Consider the following 17,128-nt stretch of genomic DNA (forward strand, 5'->3'; position numbering starts at 1 on the left):
TGAAAGACCAAGGAGACACATGAAAGCAGTTGTCCAGAACTGAGCACCTACACGGACGGGGGACCCCTGGTCTCAGTCCAGCGCCATCCTGTGGTGTCAGAGGTCCAGGGGGAGCCCTGTGAGAGCTGGAGGAAGGAGAACGGTTAGGGCGTGTGTGCAGGCGGGGAACACAAGGAGAGGGAGGGGTGACGCGGACCCCCTCCCCCTTCAACCCTTCACACTGTCCTTGGTTCCTGGGCACACACCAAGTTTCTGGCACTACAGCACAGCAGAGAACGGCGGCTGGGTGCTATGATAACCTGAGCTCTGCCACGAGGCTGCACAACTTGGCACTAGTCATTGAACTGCGACACCTCAGATCCTCGTATGTAACACGGGAGGGGTTACATGGGATAAAAACACCAACCGCGAAGGGCCGCTGTGACCCAGAGATCAGCTGAATGCTTATAACGTCTCAGCACAGAGGATGCAGTCTGCAGAACTCTGGTTCCCATTCCCTCACGGCACGGAGGTGGATGTGTCACATTGTCGAGAAGCAGCTTCAGAAAAGGGACAAAGAAGTCCTGATGCAGACTCTGACAGATCTGGGCCTGGGCTTGGCTTCCCTGCGGACTCTCCACGTGGGCCTGGCACCGGACGGCACCTCTCGGGGCCCCTGTGGAGCTCATGTGACCCTCTTCCTCCTGCCTCGGCAGGACACTGAGGGGCTGCGCTGTGTGAATCGGTCAGTTGGTGGGAGCCAAGCCTTGAGAGCCTGCTTTGCCCACAGACCAGGTATTGGAGTGCAGGGGAGGGAGAAAGAGAATGAGGTGGGGACCAAGGCAACAAGTGACCCCCCCCGGGAGGCCCCCAGGCATGCACATAAATTAAGAACCCTCGTTCTGCATGCAGGAAGCTACTGTGACTTAACTGTCCACATGCAGACGAAGGAAAGGCACGATGTGGCGGGACAGAATCAGTCTGAATGCAGTGGGAAGGCGGTTTTAGAGTATCTCCCTGGACCAGATCTACCTTGGCTGGACAGGTCCATGGGGTAGCCGCCCCCCCCACCCCCACCACGGAGGGCCCATCTGATCACCAAAGATCTCAAGGGCCTGAGATGTGGGTCCCACTTGGCAAGCAAGGTCGGAATGTGGCCCAAGGGAGATGTGGATGGTTTGGACAGAAAAGGGCAACTCCACTGTCACTTGGCTTTCCGGTCAATTCGCTCACGTCCATCCACCTTTCTGCCCATAAGAACCCACCCATCAGCTCTGGACAGCGGCAAGGGAGCGCTGCAACCTGCAGCCAGCTCCACCCTGTCCTCCCTGCCCGCTCACCCGCCCCAAGGGCCTCACACTTCCACGAAGCCAGCTCTGGCCACGGCCTCCTGTTCTGTCCTCCAGCAAGAAGACCTGTGATAATCCCCAGTGGTTAATACTTCATCTTCATTTTGTTTGAGGGCTTGAATCTCAGCCTGCGTTTGCTTTTCTTCCCCCAGCTCACACACGTATGCATGCTTCATATGCAACTCACAGCTCTGGACATTTGGGGGAGGGAGCATCCAATTGGGACCTGCCTGGGTCAAGAAGACGCTTAGGAAGAGACTGATGCTGCTAGCATCTTAGACTTACTTGTGGCTTGCGTGTGGTTCATTTAATTCACTCACATCCCGTCCCTTCTTGACAACTTTACAGTGTCTCCCCTCAACATCCACCCATCAGCTCATCAAAGTGATGGCATCTGAAAAATTATTATAAGGTTTTTGATAAAGGAACTGTTCTGGTGGCTTAGGGCCGACAGTCATTGAGAATATCTCCCCAACTCCAGGCACAAGTGTTCATGAAATGAAGTGGGCAAACAAGAAGACACCGTGGCATGCCCACACAGGGCCCCTGGTTGTGTCGCTCAGTGTGTGCTGACCTGTCCCCGTGAGGTGACTGGCACCCCTGCCTAGGCTACCTAAGGCAGCTCTCTCCTTTGACTTCTTAGTGAGGGAGGAGTTCAGACCTGCTCTGACCTCGTCCCAGGAGCCAGAGGGCAGCCAACAGGGCCAGAAAGTAAATATTTGAGCCTTTGAGGGCCATTGGGTCTCTGTTGCAACTACTCAACTCTGTCATTGCAGTGGGAGAGCAGCCAACATGTAAACAAATGGGCATGGCTGAGTTCCAATAAAACTTTATTTACAAAAACAGATGGTGGGCCGGATTAGGCCCATGGGCTCTAGTTATACTCGTGCCCCAGTGCCTCAGTGGCACAGAAAGATCTTGACAAGATGGAACCACAACCTTGGGCCTCAAGCATTCCACTCCTCCTGAGGTCCTTGCCCCCCATGCATACAGTAGTTGAAGTTTAAGCTTCTTGTGTTCAACTCCTGGGCCCCTGGTGTGTTGGCTGTGCAATCTCCCATTTCCCCTGCTGTAAAATTCAAAGAACAGTACAACCTCCCTGCCCCCTTCACAGGGGTACCAGGATGATGACCCGGGACGGGCCCACTAAACCCCTTAGCACCCAGGGGCTGGCGTGCGGTGAGGACCTGATCAATGTCTGTTGTGGGCTGGGGGTGAGTGTTACCATGGAGGTTTTGGTGTGAGCGGACGATGGAGCTGATGTAGGACCATCAGTATCAACAAGATGACAGACTCAGCTTCAGGAAGCAGAAGCTTTCTGGGGAGTGATGTAAATTAGGTTGATTGATTCACTGATTGATAGATTGATTATAATGGAGGTACTGGGGATTGAACCCAGGACTTTGTGCATGCTAAGCACGTGCTCTACCACTGAGCATAACCCTCCCCACTAAGGCTTCTCCTAGAGGCTTCTGTTATCACCTCTCTAGCCCAAGCTGACCCTGAGCTCTTATTCTAGGAGTAGGAGGGGAGCATTTGAAATATATCTCTGTTGACGAAGTGAACCTTAAGGGCAAATTCTTGCCAATATTTCCAATATTTCATCAGCCTCTGCCCTGCCTTCTTGGACCGACCCTCACAGCAGGGTCCTTTCCCTCCAAACCTTTTAACTATCCCCTCACTGTTCCTAAATGGTTGACCAAATGTGACCAGTTCCCTGACTTTTTGCTAAAATCCAAGGTTTCTTTCAATGAGGGAGGTCAACGTGCCTGGCCAGGTCTTATGTCCCCTGTCTGACGTGGAAACAGCACTTTGTGGCTGGCTTGCTGACCGCTGCCATCACCTGTGCCTCGTGTTCACAGGCAGGCACACGACTCACCCCAGACCTAACCTCGGAGCTGGCCGCCCATCATCCCCAGCGTGTCACAGGTGGGGCTCCCACATTCAAAGTCCTCACCATGACTCGGGGCTGACTGCAGCCTTCCAACCAGGCGGGCAGTGGAAGCCTCCTCCACATCCTGTCCAGGAGCCACCATCCTGATAAGCAGTACAGAAACCCTATTCTTCTGTCCCTGGCAAGACGCGCTCCCTCGGCCCTGCCCCAGCTCTGGCGCGGGGCGGCCAGCCCAACCAGGTGCCGCACCCTCGGGATCCTGCCAGCCTTTCTCAGCAGGGCGCCACCTCACTGGGCTGTCATGGAGTCCCTCCTGCGTCCCTCTGGGCTCCCTCAGCCCACGGCGAGGGCTGGACCACAGCTTCTCTGCCCTTCCCACCTTCATACGTGTCCCTTCTCAACTCAGCTCTCCCATCACACACACTGGCCCACTGCGTTCCCTTGGCCACTGCGTGCGGTGCATCTCAGCCCAAGGGAAGGGCTCAGACCCCTCCATGCTCTCTATTCTGCTTTGCACCTGCATCAGCTTGAGAATGTGAATTAAACCCTTGTGAGGTTGGGGGGGTGGGTTCTGAAGGATTGTCATGATGTCACGCCCTGGGTCTGCAGGTTTTAGGGGCGTGCAGACGACATTGAGAACCACTGGCCTAAGAAGTCATCAAAGGGGATGAGGATGGGGACTTTGCCCGCCTCCAACTCAGGAGCCCCGTGCTCTGCTGGTCAGACAGCGAACGAAGGAGCACCCTGGGGGCGGCCCCCGCTGGGAGGACACCAGCGGCCACTTGCGAACGCATCAGGCGGAACGCTGGAGGGCATCCTGGGAAACAGAGCAGAAACATCAAAGCGGAGGGTCACTGGGGACACAGGACATATCAACAAAAGCAATAGGGGGTGATGGCCACCGTGCGTCCAGGTGAGAAGGAGTGGAAGGGAGGCCCGGGCTCAGGCTGGCAGGGCTGGTCTCTAGGAGGCGCGAGCTCAGAGCTGACTTAGGAGCAGTGAGGGCCTAGACGGCTGGCAGGGACGGGACGCCATAAAAGAGGGCAGCGTGCAGTCTGCCGGGGTGCTGGGGCGGGGAGGGGCTCCAGCCGTGCCCACTGCCTCCTGCAGCCCTACTGTGCTCTCTCCGTCGCCTCCACACTGATGGACACTCTGCTGGCATCCCTGGGTCATGGGGTTTGCTGGCCTGTCCCCTCCATACTTTCCATTTGGGAAGGGAAAGTCCGAATGAGAGGCTTCCTTTCCAGGACGGGCTATGAAGATTCCAAGCAGGATTCAAAAGCAAGAGGAAAAACCCAAACCCTGGCTGTTTGGAAGATTCCAGGCTGCTGTCTTCTGTGCTTTGGTCTTCCTGGCAGAGGAGCAGAGACGCCATGGCCAGTCTGGACCTCGGCAGGTCAGCGGCAGGGAGAGGCAAGTGGGAATGAAGGGTTCTTTGCAAAAGAGCGTCCCTGCCCTTTGGTGACAAGCCAGGCCCCACGGTGACCTGTCGCTGGGCCTGACTAAGAGTAACGAGGGAGGGGAGCCTGTGAGAGGGCCAGGAAAGGCCAACCATGGGAGAGCAGGGACAGGGAGGGAAGTAGTGTGGGGGGAGATGAGGGGAGGGAGGAGGGAGGGTTAAGGGCAGGGGGTGGTCAGGGGCAGTGACGGCTCCTGGGGGCTAGGCTGCACCTTCCCATTTCCTGCCTCTTCCTCCTTCTCCGCCCCAGAGTTAAAAGTCAGAGAACACTCACTGGGCTTCACAGGCCCTTGTTCAACGCCTTCATTGTTAGTAGAAGAACAAAAGTGAGGGGAAGTTCAGTGTCTTTGCAGGCAGCGTGACTTGCAGTGGGTGAACAGACAGACCTGGGTGGGACCCCCCAGGTGCGCCCCAACAAAGCTGGCCTTCAGTTTGTAAATCGAGCATCAAATCCTCAGGGTTCAGGGTTCTTCTGCTGATGGGGAACGGTCGCTGGGAAGTGCTGGGCACAGCTCAGAGTGCAGGGTGGACGCTCCTTAAAGGGTGGCTACTGTTGAAACTGCCCGAAGTTCCTGAATGAGGCAACACTGAGACGGACACTCAGGGCCCGTGTTCCCCACAGCCGGGTGACCCTTCCAACCTCACACGAGTTTCTCCTCCAACTCACACTAACCAGCCTTCCAGATTCTGTGATACTCACCCCCTCCAACCCCAGTCAGAACCAAGGCTAGAAATAGCAGCTGATGGCCAGTGGGGACACTCTTTTCAGGAGTGACTTCAGGGTCCACCACTAAGCCCTGGCCACATGTGAGAGCTTCAGCGGCACACGAAGGTGCTGGGAAGAGCCCCCATCTTCCAGGAGTTTACAATCGTATCAGAGGATGAAGAGACCCGCGTACAAATAACCACAGGACCGCACAGAACTTGCCGAAGCTCATAAGAGAAGCGCAGAGCCTCTGGGGAGAAATGATTCTGGCAGAGAAAGGTGATCCGGGAACACTTCATGGAGAAGGTGACACTCAAGATGGACTTTGAAGGATGGGGAGCCTTTGAATAGCCAGAGAGAGCTGGGGAGATGCTTTTCCTACAGGAAGAAGGGATGATGTAGGCAACAGTGTGAGATGGTAGAGCAGGGCGGGCGGTCAGGTCTGCCTTTCCTGCCCTTTCCCCAGTTTAAAGCCAAGGCACAAATGAAAACAGAAAACGCTTTGGAGTCGAAGCCCTCCCTCCCGGCGTCATCTTCTAAGAATCTTTCCGGTGCATAGCTGAGTCTGCCGGCTTTTCTGGGACAAGTGCTAAATGCTCCAGCTCCACTCCAGGGGTCTTCCCAAGGCCAAGATGGGGTTCCACCCCAGGGGTCGCCACCCATCTTTGGAGGCTGACCCCCGGAGGGGGTCCCCTTGAAATCTATCCCTTAGCATCTCCACTCAGACCTTTCACTTAAAGAAAGTCTCAGGCCTTGAGCTTGGGGAAGGATTTGCCGCGAGCGGCGGCGGCAGCAGCAGCACAAAGCGTGTGCCCCGAGCAGCACAGACCCCGTTCCAACAACCTGCGGCCGAAACCGGCTTGTCTTTCATGAAACCACGCCCGTCGGAGGGAGCCCAAGGTCCTCCGGCTAGAATAAAAATGACGGTAATCATCTCTGCTGGTTAAGGAGGGTTACTGAGTGTCAGGTGTGGCTGTAAGCATTTTACACGTAGCAACACGCTTTGTCCTCACCACCACCTCACACGTACCTTCCATCACAGTTGTCTTCACTTTACAGATGGGGAAACTGACACGCGAGGAGGTTAAGGGACTTGTCCTCAGGTGACCCAGCTGGGAAGAGACGGCGGGGACTCTTAACCACTACTCTATATGCCTCAGTTTCCCGGGGCTCACAGAGACCCATCAAAGCATCGTGGACAGAGATGGTTCCCTGGGCTCAAATCCCCAGGAGAGGAGCAGGTGCTGCCTTTTGCCTGCTTGCCCAGTGAGCCAAGGCTCTGGCCCGCTCTGGTAGACTAGGAGAGCAGGCCAGATAGGGGAAGATTTTAACCAGCAACCTCCAGGTTAACGGAGTCTGAACATCTCATTCATTCTCTGGCATCTCTGAGCCAGAGAAACATCTGATCTCATGCACCTTATTTGAGAGTCTCTAGGCTCAGTGGAGTTGTCTTCCAGGGAGCTTAGCTGTAGCAAGACAGATTCCTAGGGTTCAAGGTGGAAACAGCACGTGAGAACCACTAGACCCTCGCTCCCTCATTCTGACGGCAGTAGCTTTGGAACCTCAGTGTTGTGCAATTCTGGGGGTGCACTGTGTTCTCTGTGAATGGCACCCCCTGGAGTTGTGCAGTGGGACACTCCTGCTTGAACCCCAACCACAGATCATTGCTCCGTGTAGGGGTGAGTTCTGGGGTCAGAGGTGAGGCGGCCTGGGGAGGTGGTGGAGAGAGCCATGGGTTTCTCTGAAAGCTGGTAAGCGAGCATCCTTGCTCACTCCTTCTATCCAGGCTACGTTCTCCAGCCGGCCGGGGGGTTATGAAAGGAGAGCAGCCCATCGCTGACAAGCCCCGCTTCACCCCGGGGTTCAGACCCTCCCATGTGTGACGAGCTTGTGTGTTCTTGTGTGGCAGGCCCTTACATACTGTTTTGATTGTTATCACCCCGCCTTGAAAGGCCGGATTGTTCGGGCTCGGCGATGACATCACCAGCTTCCCACTCGGGCTGCTTGTCGAGGTATTTGGTGAGCCTCCAGGTGGGAAGGGGCTGGGTGCTCCCCGCAGGGCTGCCCGGCCCTCCCTGCTCAGAGGCGCTGGCTTAGCACGCAAGGGACCCTCCCCAACCCCTTCCTTCTGTTCCGGGAGGCTGACAGCCACGGGCCGGGAAGACGAGATGGCCCGTCCGTTCCCTGAAAGCGGGCCTCCCTCCCCAACGTGGGCAGGCAGGAGCCCCAGGAGCTCAAGCCACAAGGCAGGGTGGTGTCTGAGGGTGACACGGCCACCCCTGCACACCACTCCTTGCCTGGATGTCGAGAAGCCTACGACAACATAGCTACAAGACCTCCAAATCCCCGAGGGGCGCCCCGGGGACCTTTACCTGCTGAGTCTCCTAGTAAGGCCATCTGCCCAAGCTAGGTATGAGGCTGCCTTCAAGTGCCTGGGGGTATGTACCCAAGGGCGATAAGCTTCCATCCTCATTAAAAGACGTGTACTAGGAGGTTCACAGCGGCTCGACGGCCGCAAACTGGAAATTAAGCAAATACCCATCCAAGGCACAATGAATAAATACATCGCGTTCTGTTCCCACCGTGGAATTCCGCGCACGGCAATGGGAACGCACGATCTGCAGTGACATGCCGCACCGCGAGGCGTCTCAGAGACAAGACTTCAGTGAAAGAAGCTAGACACAAAATAGTAAACGTCACATGAGTCTGTTTACATCAAGTCCCCAAATGGGGCAAAACTAAGCTGTGCCCTCCTATCTATTAATCGATACAAGGTGCCTATAGCCAAGAGCAACAATTTACCGGTTAAATCTCCCTATATTTGGAATTCTAAAAACAACGCATTTGCGCAGAATCTAGGGACTCTTTAAAGGTAGGAATTGAGGTCCTGGGTTGGGGGCAGACTTTGGGGAAAAGAAGAACTTCCCCTGGCCTTTCCCTAAGGAATGTTTTATTGCCGCAGAGAAGAGCACACACGTGTTCTGCCTGATGAATGTTCAGAAACTCGACAAGTTTCATGAAACCCACACCCAGGTGAAGAAACAGAACATTACCAACACCCCAAGAGCCCCTAATCCTGGCTTCCTGCTCATCGCTGACGGCCCTGGCCCCACTTCTAAGAGCACAGCTCAGCTGTGTCTGCTTTTGGGCTTCACATCAATAGCTCAGGCGGCAAGGTAAGACCCCAGGAAAGGACCACCTGGGGGGCTGGATGACGGGGGCTTTGCCTTCTCACCTCCCATGAACTTGGCACGTGGGTTGTTGGTAGTTTCCTTAGGTCATAGGCGCGGACCTCTGTCCAGGCAGACCTCGTTTTAATTCGCTCTGCAGATACTGCATTTTTTTTTCACAAAATGAAGGTTTGCAGCGTTGACCAAGTCTATCAGCACCATCTTTCCAGCAGCATTTGCTCACTTCGTGTCTCTGTGTCACATTTTGGCGATTCTCGCAAAGTTTCAACCTTTCTCACTGTTCCTGTGCATGCCGCGGTGATCCGTGATCAGCGATCTTTCATGTTACTGCCGTAATTACTGTTTTCTATTTTTAAATTAAGGTCTGTACCTTCTCATTTTTTTTTAGACATTGTGCTATTTATTGCATACCGAGTAGACTGCAGTACAGTGCAAACATCACTTTGATATGCACTGGGAACCCCCAAATTTGTGTGACTGGCTTCCCTGCAGGGGGGTGGTGTCTCCAAGGTGGGTGTGCATAGGGGATTTTCTCAGGACACCCACGTTCGTCCTCCAAACATCCCCTTTCACTCCACTTTCTTATTGACAGTCAGTCCCTCTGCAGGATCCACATTTTAGGGGAGGGACTGAGACAAAAACATGTCGTTCTCCAGCAGGCAAAATACCTTTGCAAACCACTACAATGTTTTCCAGCATTTTGGCACTTCCTTCTAAAGAGCTTTAAGTGCCTTTAGAAACATTTATTCTTTCTTTCACTTAGAGGTGTAAGTTCATTTTCCATTCCGTAGATGCAGTAACCAGAGCCTACGCAGGGTAAGCGATAAGCCGGGGAACACGGCGTGGGTCCCTGCAGGAGGGAGCGTGCTGGGTTCCCAGCCCTTTCCCACAGCTCATCAATCAGGGAGAAAAAGGGAAAGAGGCCGGTGCGCCGGGTGGGAGCCCCCACCGCCTCCTTCCTGGCTGACAGTGACAGCCTCCTAACCGGCCTCCTCGCTTCTCCCCTTGTCCCTACGGTCTATCCTCTGTACACCTGTGACGTCTTTCTCTGCTGAGAACACTGAGCCCGAGCCCGAGCCCTTCCTGCGGCCTGCCGTGACCTCCGCGTGCCCGCCCTCCGGCCTCCCTCTGACCTCTTCTTCTCTTTCACCTCCCCTGGCTCCTCCTCCTCCAGCCACCTGTTCTCCATGCTCTTCCTCAAACAAGCTTGGCTGCTCCCACCTTAGTGCATGACTACTGGAACATTCCTTCTCAGATCTTTGCGGCTCGCGTCTTCACCTTGTTTCAGACTAAGTCATTGGACTTCTCCCAGGCTGGGTCAGAAAAGACATCGTGGCTTCCATCTGTCTCTCTTGACTGTGAGCTCTGGGGGGAAGCCAGATGCCGTGGGGTGAGGACCCTCAAGATGCCCACGTGACAAGGAGCTGAGGCCTCCTGCCAACGGCTGTGAAAGTGGATCCTCCAGCCCCGGTCCAGCCTTCAGATGACCGCAGCCCTGGCTGACTTCCTGACTGCAATCTCAAGAGAGACCCTGAGCAAGGAACACTCAGCAAAGCCGTTCTCTGATTCCTGACCCACAAAAACTGTGAAATAATGTTTACTGGGTTAAGCCACCAAACTTTGAGCTGTTTTGTTATACAGTGACAGGTAACTAAGATCACCTCCTTCTCTATGAAATCCACCCTCATCCCCTTGTCACCACCGCCGCACTCCCCTTCCCAACTCAGTCTATCTTCCTTCTTTGTCTTCTGACAGCAATTCTTACCCTCTAACCTACCATATAATGTACTCATTCTTTGTGCTGATGGTTCATTTGTTATCCCACATCTGACCTGGCATCAGAACAAGCTAGGAATCTTTGTTCCCCTATGGGTCCCAAGCACCTAGAAGAGAGCCAGGTGCACACAGCGATGAAACAGACGTGCGGACCAGTACAGCCCTCGCGTAGCTCCGAGGCTCAGGTCTCGTCTGCTCCCAGCTGCAGGTGATCCACCAGCAGCCAGCAGGTCCCAACTCCCTGGGCCGTGGAGTGGTAGTCAGGAGGGTAAACTGGGAGACCTGCAAGCTCCTTTCCAGACCCTAAGCTTTGCGATCCCTGCACAACGACTGCATTGTGGGCTGTGCGGACTCCCGTGGACTGCAGGGACAGCCCCACCCCCACCCCGCCTGGGCCAGAGCTCATTTTCCTGTCTGTGCACATCTGGAGCGCCAGAACACAAAACCGTCACACTGTGCACATCTGGACAGCATAAACCAATCACGCCAAGAGGAAACTCCAAAAAGGCTGCTCAGTGAAAACTGCAGCGCAGGCCAAACGAGAGGGGCTGAAAGGCTCCTTTCTTTTCCAGCCGCAAAACAATCTTCTGGGCACGATCTTAGAAGCTGAATGGCTCGGCAGCTGAATAACATACGCTCTCAACAGCCTTCGACGACAGTCACTGTCACATTGCCCGCTCTGCCTGGCTCCTGGCCAACGTGGAACTTCAAGAACAGGGATTTTTTTTTTTTTCTTTTTCCTTTTCCCCTACTCCCTTGTTTAGACTGAACTATACCTTCCCTTCTCCTTGGGGGCATGTGGACCAAGTTCAAAGCTGAACACCACCTGCTCCTCCTCCTTCAGGGAGAGTAACTGAACCGCACGCCTAATGCAAACTGAACAAGGAGCTTTGAGATCAGGTGGGAGATCGCTCGCCGTTTGCACGCAGTTACAATGCGCTGGTCCCTCCGTGGCTGGGAAGAGAGAGCTGCCCATTAATAGGCAGGCAGTCTGACAACCAGCCTGGGCTTCCAGAACAAAGAGAAATGATATTCCTTTGCAAATGGAAGGAGTCTCAGGGGCGTGAGCTCTCTGCTAGCTCTTCAGCCGGCAAAGACTAGCAGTGCAGTTCCCTGGGAAGAGCGGGCAGGGAAACCAGGGGATCTACACACTTGCACCTTCTCAGCCGATGATGTTAACGGCTGGATGGCCAGGACACTTGGAGCCCAGGGAGACTCAGGCTGCACCAGGGAGACTTTGGGTCAGTCCTCTGCCAACAACAGGGGATGACTGCAGGAGCGAACGAAGGTGGCTGAAGACCTTGGGGTTGGGGCATCTGGTCATCCTTCAGTATCGTTCTTTAGGCTTCTCTTAAAGGTACAGGGAAAGACGCAGGTGCGAGACAAAGGAAGTTACAGCCCTGAAGCTCAGTCCTGAACCCCTGCCCTCAAACAGCAGCCCCTCCCCAAGACTCAGAACATCTACATCAGTGAGGTAACTTTCTACTCTGAAGCCTGAACAGCACTGAAGGCACACGGCCCAGAGCCCACAGCCCCCTGCCTCTGAGTGCAGACTGGACCTGAAGAAAACCAGGCGAGATGCTGGAAAGAAATCTGATGAAAAAGAAATCTTTTTCCTTCCTTGTGCTGTATATTTTGAGGTTTGCTTTCCAGCTAGCTTTGCTACTGGGAAATATGACTCGATTCTCTTGGCTTCTCAATACTGTAATCATTAGCTGGGAGGTTCTATGCTCGCTGCTTTGCACATGCTACTAATGACACCAAGAAGGTGGGCAGAGTAGTCACCCCAGTCAGGGCCACTTCCTTTAGAAACGTCTGGTGGTGACACCGAGCATAGAGGGAACACCATTAGGACTTACCCAGCCCCTACACTTGCACCAGAGCCAATGCCAAGGACCATGCATGCACCACTTTGTTTGACTCTGGCAATTCCCCTAGGAAGGAAATGCCATCAACCCATTTTGTAGATGAAGAAACTGAGGCTGAGAGAGGGTCAAATATCTCTCCCAAGTTCATCAGCCCGTAGGTTGCACAGCTGAAGTTCCAGTTCAGGTCTGCGGATTCCAGAGCTCAAAGGCCTGTTCACCCGTGTGTGCAGTGCAGCCCACCACACTCCACACATGGTGCAGAATGAGGGTGGATCTTCCTGAAATCTGGTTTGTGAGGAGTAACTTGTGATGATGAGCAATATTTCAAATCATGAAACCATCTATTACCAATTTTCCACTGCAAGGGCAGGACCTAGCACCAACACTGCAAAAGATCCCTATTTGTTTAAAATTATTAATGCTGTTTAATAACCTTTAAAAGAAAAAGAGGTTCCCAGGGTGCTGACAGATGTCTGATGTCCTTTCCTCTCTGGACCAAGTCAGCAACAGCAAAGAATTCCTTGGCTATTATACACAGATTTTAATTGGCTCCAGCGGATGCCCCGGGGGGAGGGGGGCAATCCCGAGGTGCCCGGAATCCCCAGCCTGCCCCATGGTAGGAGGCGAATTAAACACTGTCGTGTTATCCTCCCTCTGAGGGGTGATGGAGCAGTGGAGGAGGAGGGAGGACAAGTTCAAACTGAAGGGAGAGCGTAGCCACAGGCTCCAAATGGGCACAAAAGGAGAAAGAAGAGAGGAAGGAGCCATGTCCACCACGTGACCAAGAAAGCAGAGTCACGTCCACTGCTGTGTGGTCCCACCTGAAGAGCCCCTCAGAGACAGGTGGGGTTCAAGTCAGAGATGGGATTTCAGAAGAACCGTCCTGGGTGAGTGCGAGTTTGTGGAGCTGGCCTCCTCGCCCACTGCGTCCTCCTGGAAACAGCCATTTCTCTGGGCTCTTCAAAAAACGTCACTGTCACCCAAGACAGACCAGGCAGGGACTGCTTTCCATTAAAGGAGGTTGTCGACTGAAAAAAAAAAAATGTACACCCTAAAAGTTGAGAGTTACGTTTCATCCCGCGGACTTTCTGAGGACTGGAGCTGGGAGACCTCTCGGATGGCTCAGAGGGACTGACCCAAAGAGGCAGGGGAGGAGCCAGGATATACTGGAGTTTTGCCACAAAGACCAGGTAGTTGGAACATCAAAAAGTTACTGTTAAAGAAAACCAGACATCTCAAGTTAAGGAACTTAGTGCTCTTCTATGTATGGGAAGGTGCAAAATCCTAGGTTCACTGAAATCACTTCTTTGATCTGCACCTAAGGTACCCAGGGCCAGTATCCCCTTCTTTCTCACCCTAAGTTCCCTTTGGGGCACGGTTTGGGTGGCAGCAGAGGCCGGGCTGCCTGCTCGTCTCCATCCCGAGTGCCCTCCGCTCACCGTCGGGGGCCGCGGTAGCGGCTGATGACTTGATGGCCGCAGCATCCTTTGTTTACGGATACGGTCGGCGATATTTTTCATTCACGAGGTCAAGAAGATAAGACAACGAGGTGCGTTACCCAAACAAACAAAATAACCACAAACGAGCGAGTCTATAAAGGACACTGGGGACAATTTGAAAAAGTGCATGGGGTCAGTGTCTTGGGTAATCTTATTCTGTCAAAGTTACCTTTCTAGGGTGGGGTAGTCCTCTTGTGCTTGTGTGGGAGAATGTCTTTATTCTTTCCTTTTTTTTCCTCTCAAAGTTAAATAGGTGGCTTTACTTCAAGACTTCTCAAATAATTTAATACACAAACTGAATGCTTCAGCAAAGATTCAGAGTCCCAACAGTGTGCCAGGTACTCTGTATTTTTTTTTTTTTTTTACTTTTTATTCTGAAATAATTTGAGACTTACAGAAAAGTTGCAAAAGTAATACAAAGGCCCCACTCTATACCCTTGCACGGTGGGCTCTCCTACAGGACGCACGGCGTCAGTGGAGACATGTGGTTTGGGGAAAATAAAGCCAGAAGCTCAGCTCAGTTTCCGAAGAGTCTCCGGCCGTCCTCCCGGGAGAGTCTGCAGAGCGCAGAGCCAGCACCACAGCGGGTGAGGCAGCGAAGGAGGGAAGGACGTCACAGAAGGTCTTCCCTCTGCCACCAAAGACATGGTCGTGGCCACATCGCCGCCTCCAAGCCCAGCAGGGCCCACGCGCTCTCCTTTTCACTGGAATCCCTAGCTCAAGCCAGCGCCTTCTCCCTTGATGCATCTCAGAAGGAGTCAGATTCATCCACTGACACCCCATAAACAGAAGAGGAGCGTCCAAGTTTCAATGGCATTTTGGAAATAAAGACATTTATACCTTTTTGGAACTCCCAGCAAATTTTCCTATAAAACTGTGTTATAAGTGGCAGGTTGGGTGCTCACAAAAGCCCATTTAACTCCGATGTGAGTAGTTTATAAGGATCTAAGTACCTGGCGGGTTACGTAAAGCTTGTGGGGGAGTTCAGGAACTGAATCACCATTTATAACCTGTGTGTGTGTGTGTGTGTGTGTGTGTGTGTGTGTTTTCCTATGGGAAAACACCTTCCCTCTGAACTGTGGGAAGGAAACAAGAGGGCACTAATTAGATGAGTATGAGACGGAAAGGTAGATGCTGGAGGAATGGTCCATGTGCCTTGAAACTCCGAGGAGGGCGTTCCCGCGTCACTGGTGTGACAATAATGAAACGATTTAGGGATTCATCAGTCCACGACTAATGGGGCTGCACTGAGGGTGCCACCAAGAACAGAGCATGACAACACAGACGGGGCGAGAACCTCCGGGGAACCCTGCTCTGCAGGGGAAGGGCAGGAGCTACTGGAACGTAAGAAAGACGGCCACGCCAGACCTCAGGGTTCTTGAAGATTTCTCGAGGGAAGCTGGCCAGGTGCAAAGATGAAGACCACATCAAATGACAGCCAACCTGTGCAGGGCCCTGTGGCAGGGAGCGGCTGCAGCAGGAGCTGATCGTGACTGGCAGCGGGTGAGCAGGGAGACTGTGACCTGATGCGAGACCACCTTGGAGGACACAGTTAGGATTTTTTTTTAATGGTAGTGAAAGTCACATAGCATAAAATTTACCATGTCAACCATTTTGAAATGGGCAGTCCGGTGGCATTTAGTACATTCACAGTATCGTGCAAACATCCCTGCTGTCTAGTTCCAGAACACTTCCATCACCCCAGAAGGAACCCAGTACCCATCAGGCAACATTTTCCACCCCCTCCCCGCCAGCCCCTGGCAACCACTAATCTGCTTTCGGTCTCTGCGGGTTTGCCGGCCCTGGAGAGCCTGTAAATGGAATCGTGCACTAAGTGGCCTTTCATGTGTGGTTTCTTCCCTGTAGCACATTTTTAAGGTTCATCCGTATTGTATCGTGTCTAAGTACTCCATCCCTTTCTTATAGCTGAGTAGATATTTTCATATACTTCGTTCACGCCCTCATCCACGGATGGACACGCGGATGGTTTCCACCTTTCGCTATTGTGAAGAGGTGCTACAGGTTGGTGTCTGAACACCTGCTTCTGCTATTCTGGGCATCTAACAGGAGTGGAATTGCTGAGCCACATGTTAAGGATCTGGTGCGTGTCTGAGGAGCAGCTGGAGGCTTTTAAGTAGGGGCCCCATGATTAGAGCTGTGGTTTTAAAGCTGGCGTGGGGAGAGGCTCGGAGGGTGGCTGGAGGGGCCAGTGGTGGATGTTAGCTCAGGGAGAGAGATCAGACGAGGGTGGCGCTGGGTGGGGGAGAAGTGACAGATTCCATCTTCCTCGTTCTGCTGTCCCCTCTTGCTCTTCCCATCACAGCTGTGGACGTCCAGCCACAAGTGAGGAAGAGCCATTTTCCCCTGAAACTCCCAGTGACTGGATAGGAGAGTCTACTGCAGGCCAGACAGGTGTGTCCAGGTGACTTTGAACTTCTCCCCAGCTGGACTCTCAGAAACTCACTGACCCCCTCCCCCATCCCCCCCCAAAAGCTTTAAATGCTCTTTTTTTTCCCTAAAGCTAACAGCCCCCATTATGTCTGGGGGGGACCTTCATGTCCAGACCATTGCCTGTAACCTGACCACGCAGCTCAACGCCGCACCTCCAGTCAAGAGGCCGTTCCCTCCCTAAAGGAAGCTGTTTATTCAAATGGCGCCTCGGCTATCTTCTTATCAGCCCTACTATTTACGTAACTGCTTGACTTATGAGTCAATCTCCAGCACAGGATAAAAGTTCACCTCTGAGTAAGTTAAGGCCTATATACCACTACCGTGAGGCACCCGATTCTTTAAAACAAAAACAAAATGTCAGCGGCGTGAAACAAAATGAAAACGGTCCGCTGGCACCTAGGCCCTCTGCAGGGGACCAGCTCCATGGGAAGAAGTCTTGCCCGGGGTCTTTACGAGCTATTTCTACCCCTGTTCTCGATTTGAGGGCAGCCCAGGAAGGTGTGGGCACTGGGCACTCAGACTGAAAAATACACCAGGTGACTTTGCTCCCTGCAGAATCTTCCGGGCGCCTCCGACAGCCTACGTCCCCACAAGCGACTGGCGGCAGAAGACTCGCTTGGACCTTCCCGTGTGGCCAGTTCTCAATCGGTCCTGGTTGGAAGGAAGGGAGGATGGGCAGCTGGATGGAAAGAACAGGCACTCCCGTGGGAGAAGGATGCCCAAAGCCATAGCTGCTTTGGGCTTGCTGCTGCATTCCCTGGGGGCTGATCCGGATGACAGCGCAGACAGGACTGGGTCGGCAGGGGATTTCACACCCAGCACTTGGCCCATGAAAGCTCCCACTGAGAGGCAAAGGGTTGACCTGGTAGAAAATGCCTTTTAGGCAAACACACAGCCAGGACGCTGAAGTACAGTCGAAAGCCAGATGTGATAGTGGAGGCTGGGTCCCGCGGGGA

The 17,128-nt window shown here is 53.6% G+C and overlaps 1 protein-coding gene across 17 annotated transcripts in view; it reads right to left on the reverse strand.

Annotated features, from left to right (window-relative positions):
• SLC39A11 (solute carrier family 39 member 11) overlaps nt 1-17,128 on the reverse strand; it is a 351,433-nt gene that overhangs the window by 5,184 nt on the left and 329,121 nt on the right. For 14 of the 17 annotated variants that reach the window (XM_074343602.1, XM_074343601.1, XM_074343594.1 and 11 more), the window contains one exon: nt 6-15,259. The exons of the other annotated variants lie outside the window; for them this stretch is intronic. In XM_074343602.1, the coding sequence (XP_074199703.1) occupies nt 14,955-15,259 (305 nt within the window). In that variant the 3' untranslated portion in view covers nt 6-14,954. Of the gene's footprint in view, nt 1-5; nt 15,260-17,128 lie in introns of those variants that run through there. 17 annotated transcript variants of the gene reach the window in all.

Source organism: Camelus bactrianus, chromosome 16, assembly GCF_048773025.1.
Source record: "Camelus bactrianus isolate YW-2024 breed Bactrian camel chromosome 16, ASM4877302v1, whole genome shotgun sequence".
In the NCBI taxonomy this organism is placed as follows: Eukaryota; Metazoa; Chordata; class Mammalia; order Artiodactyla; family Camelidae; genus Camelus; species Camelus bactrianus.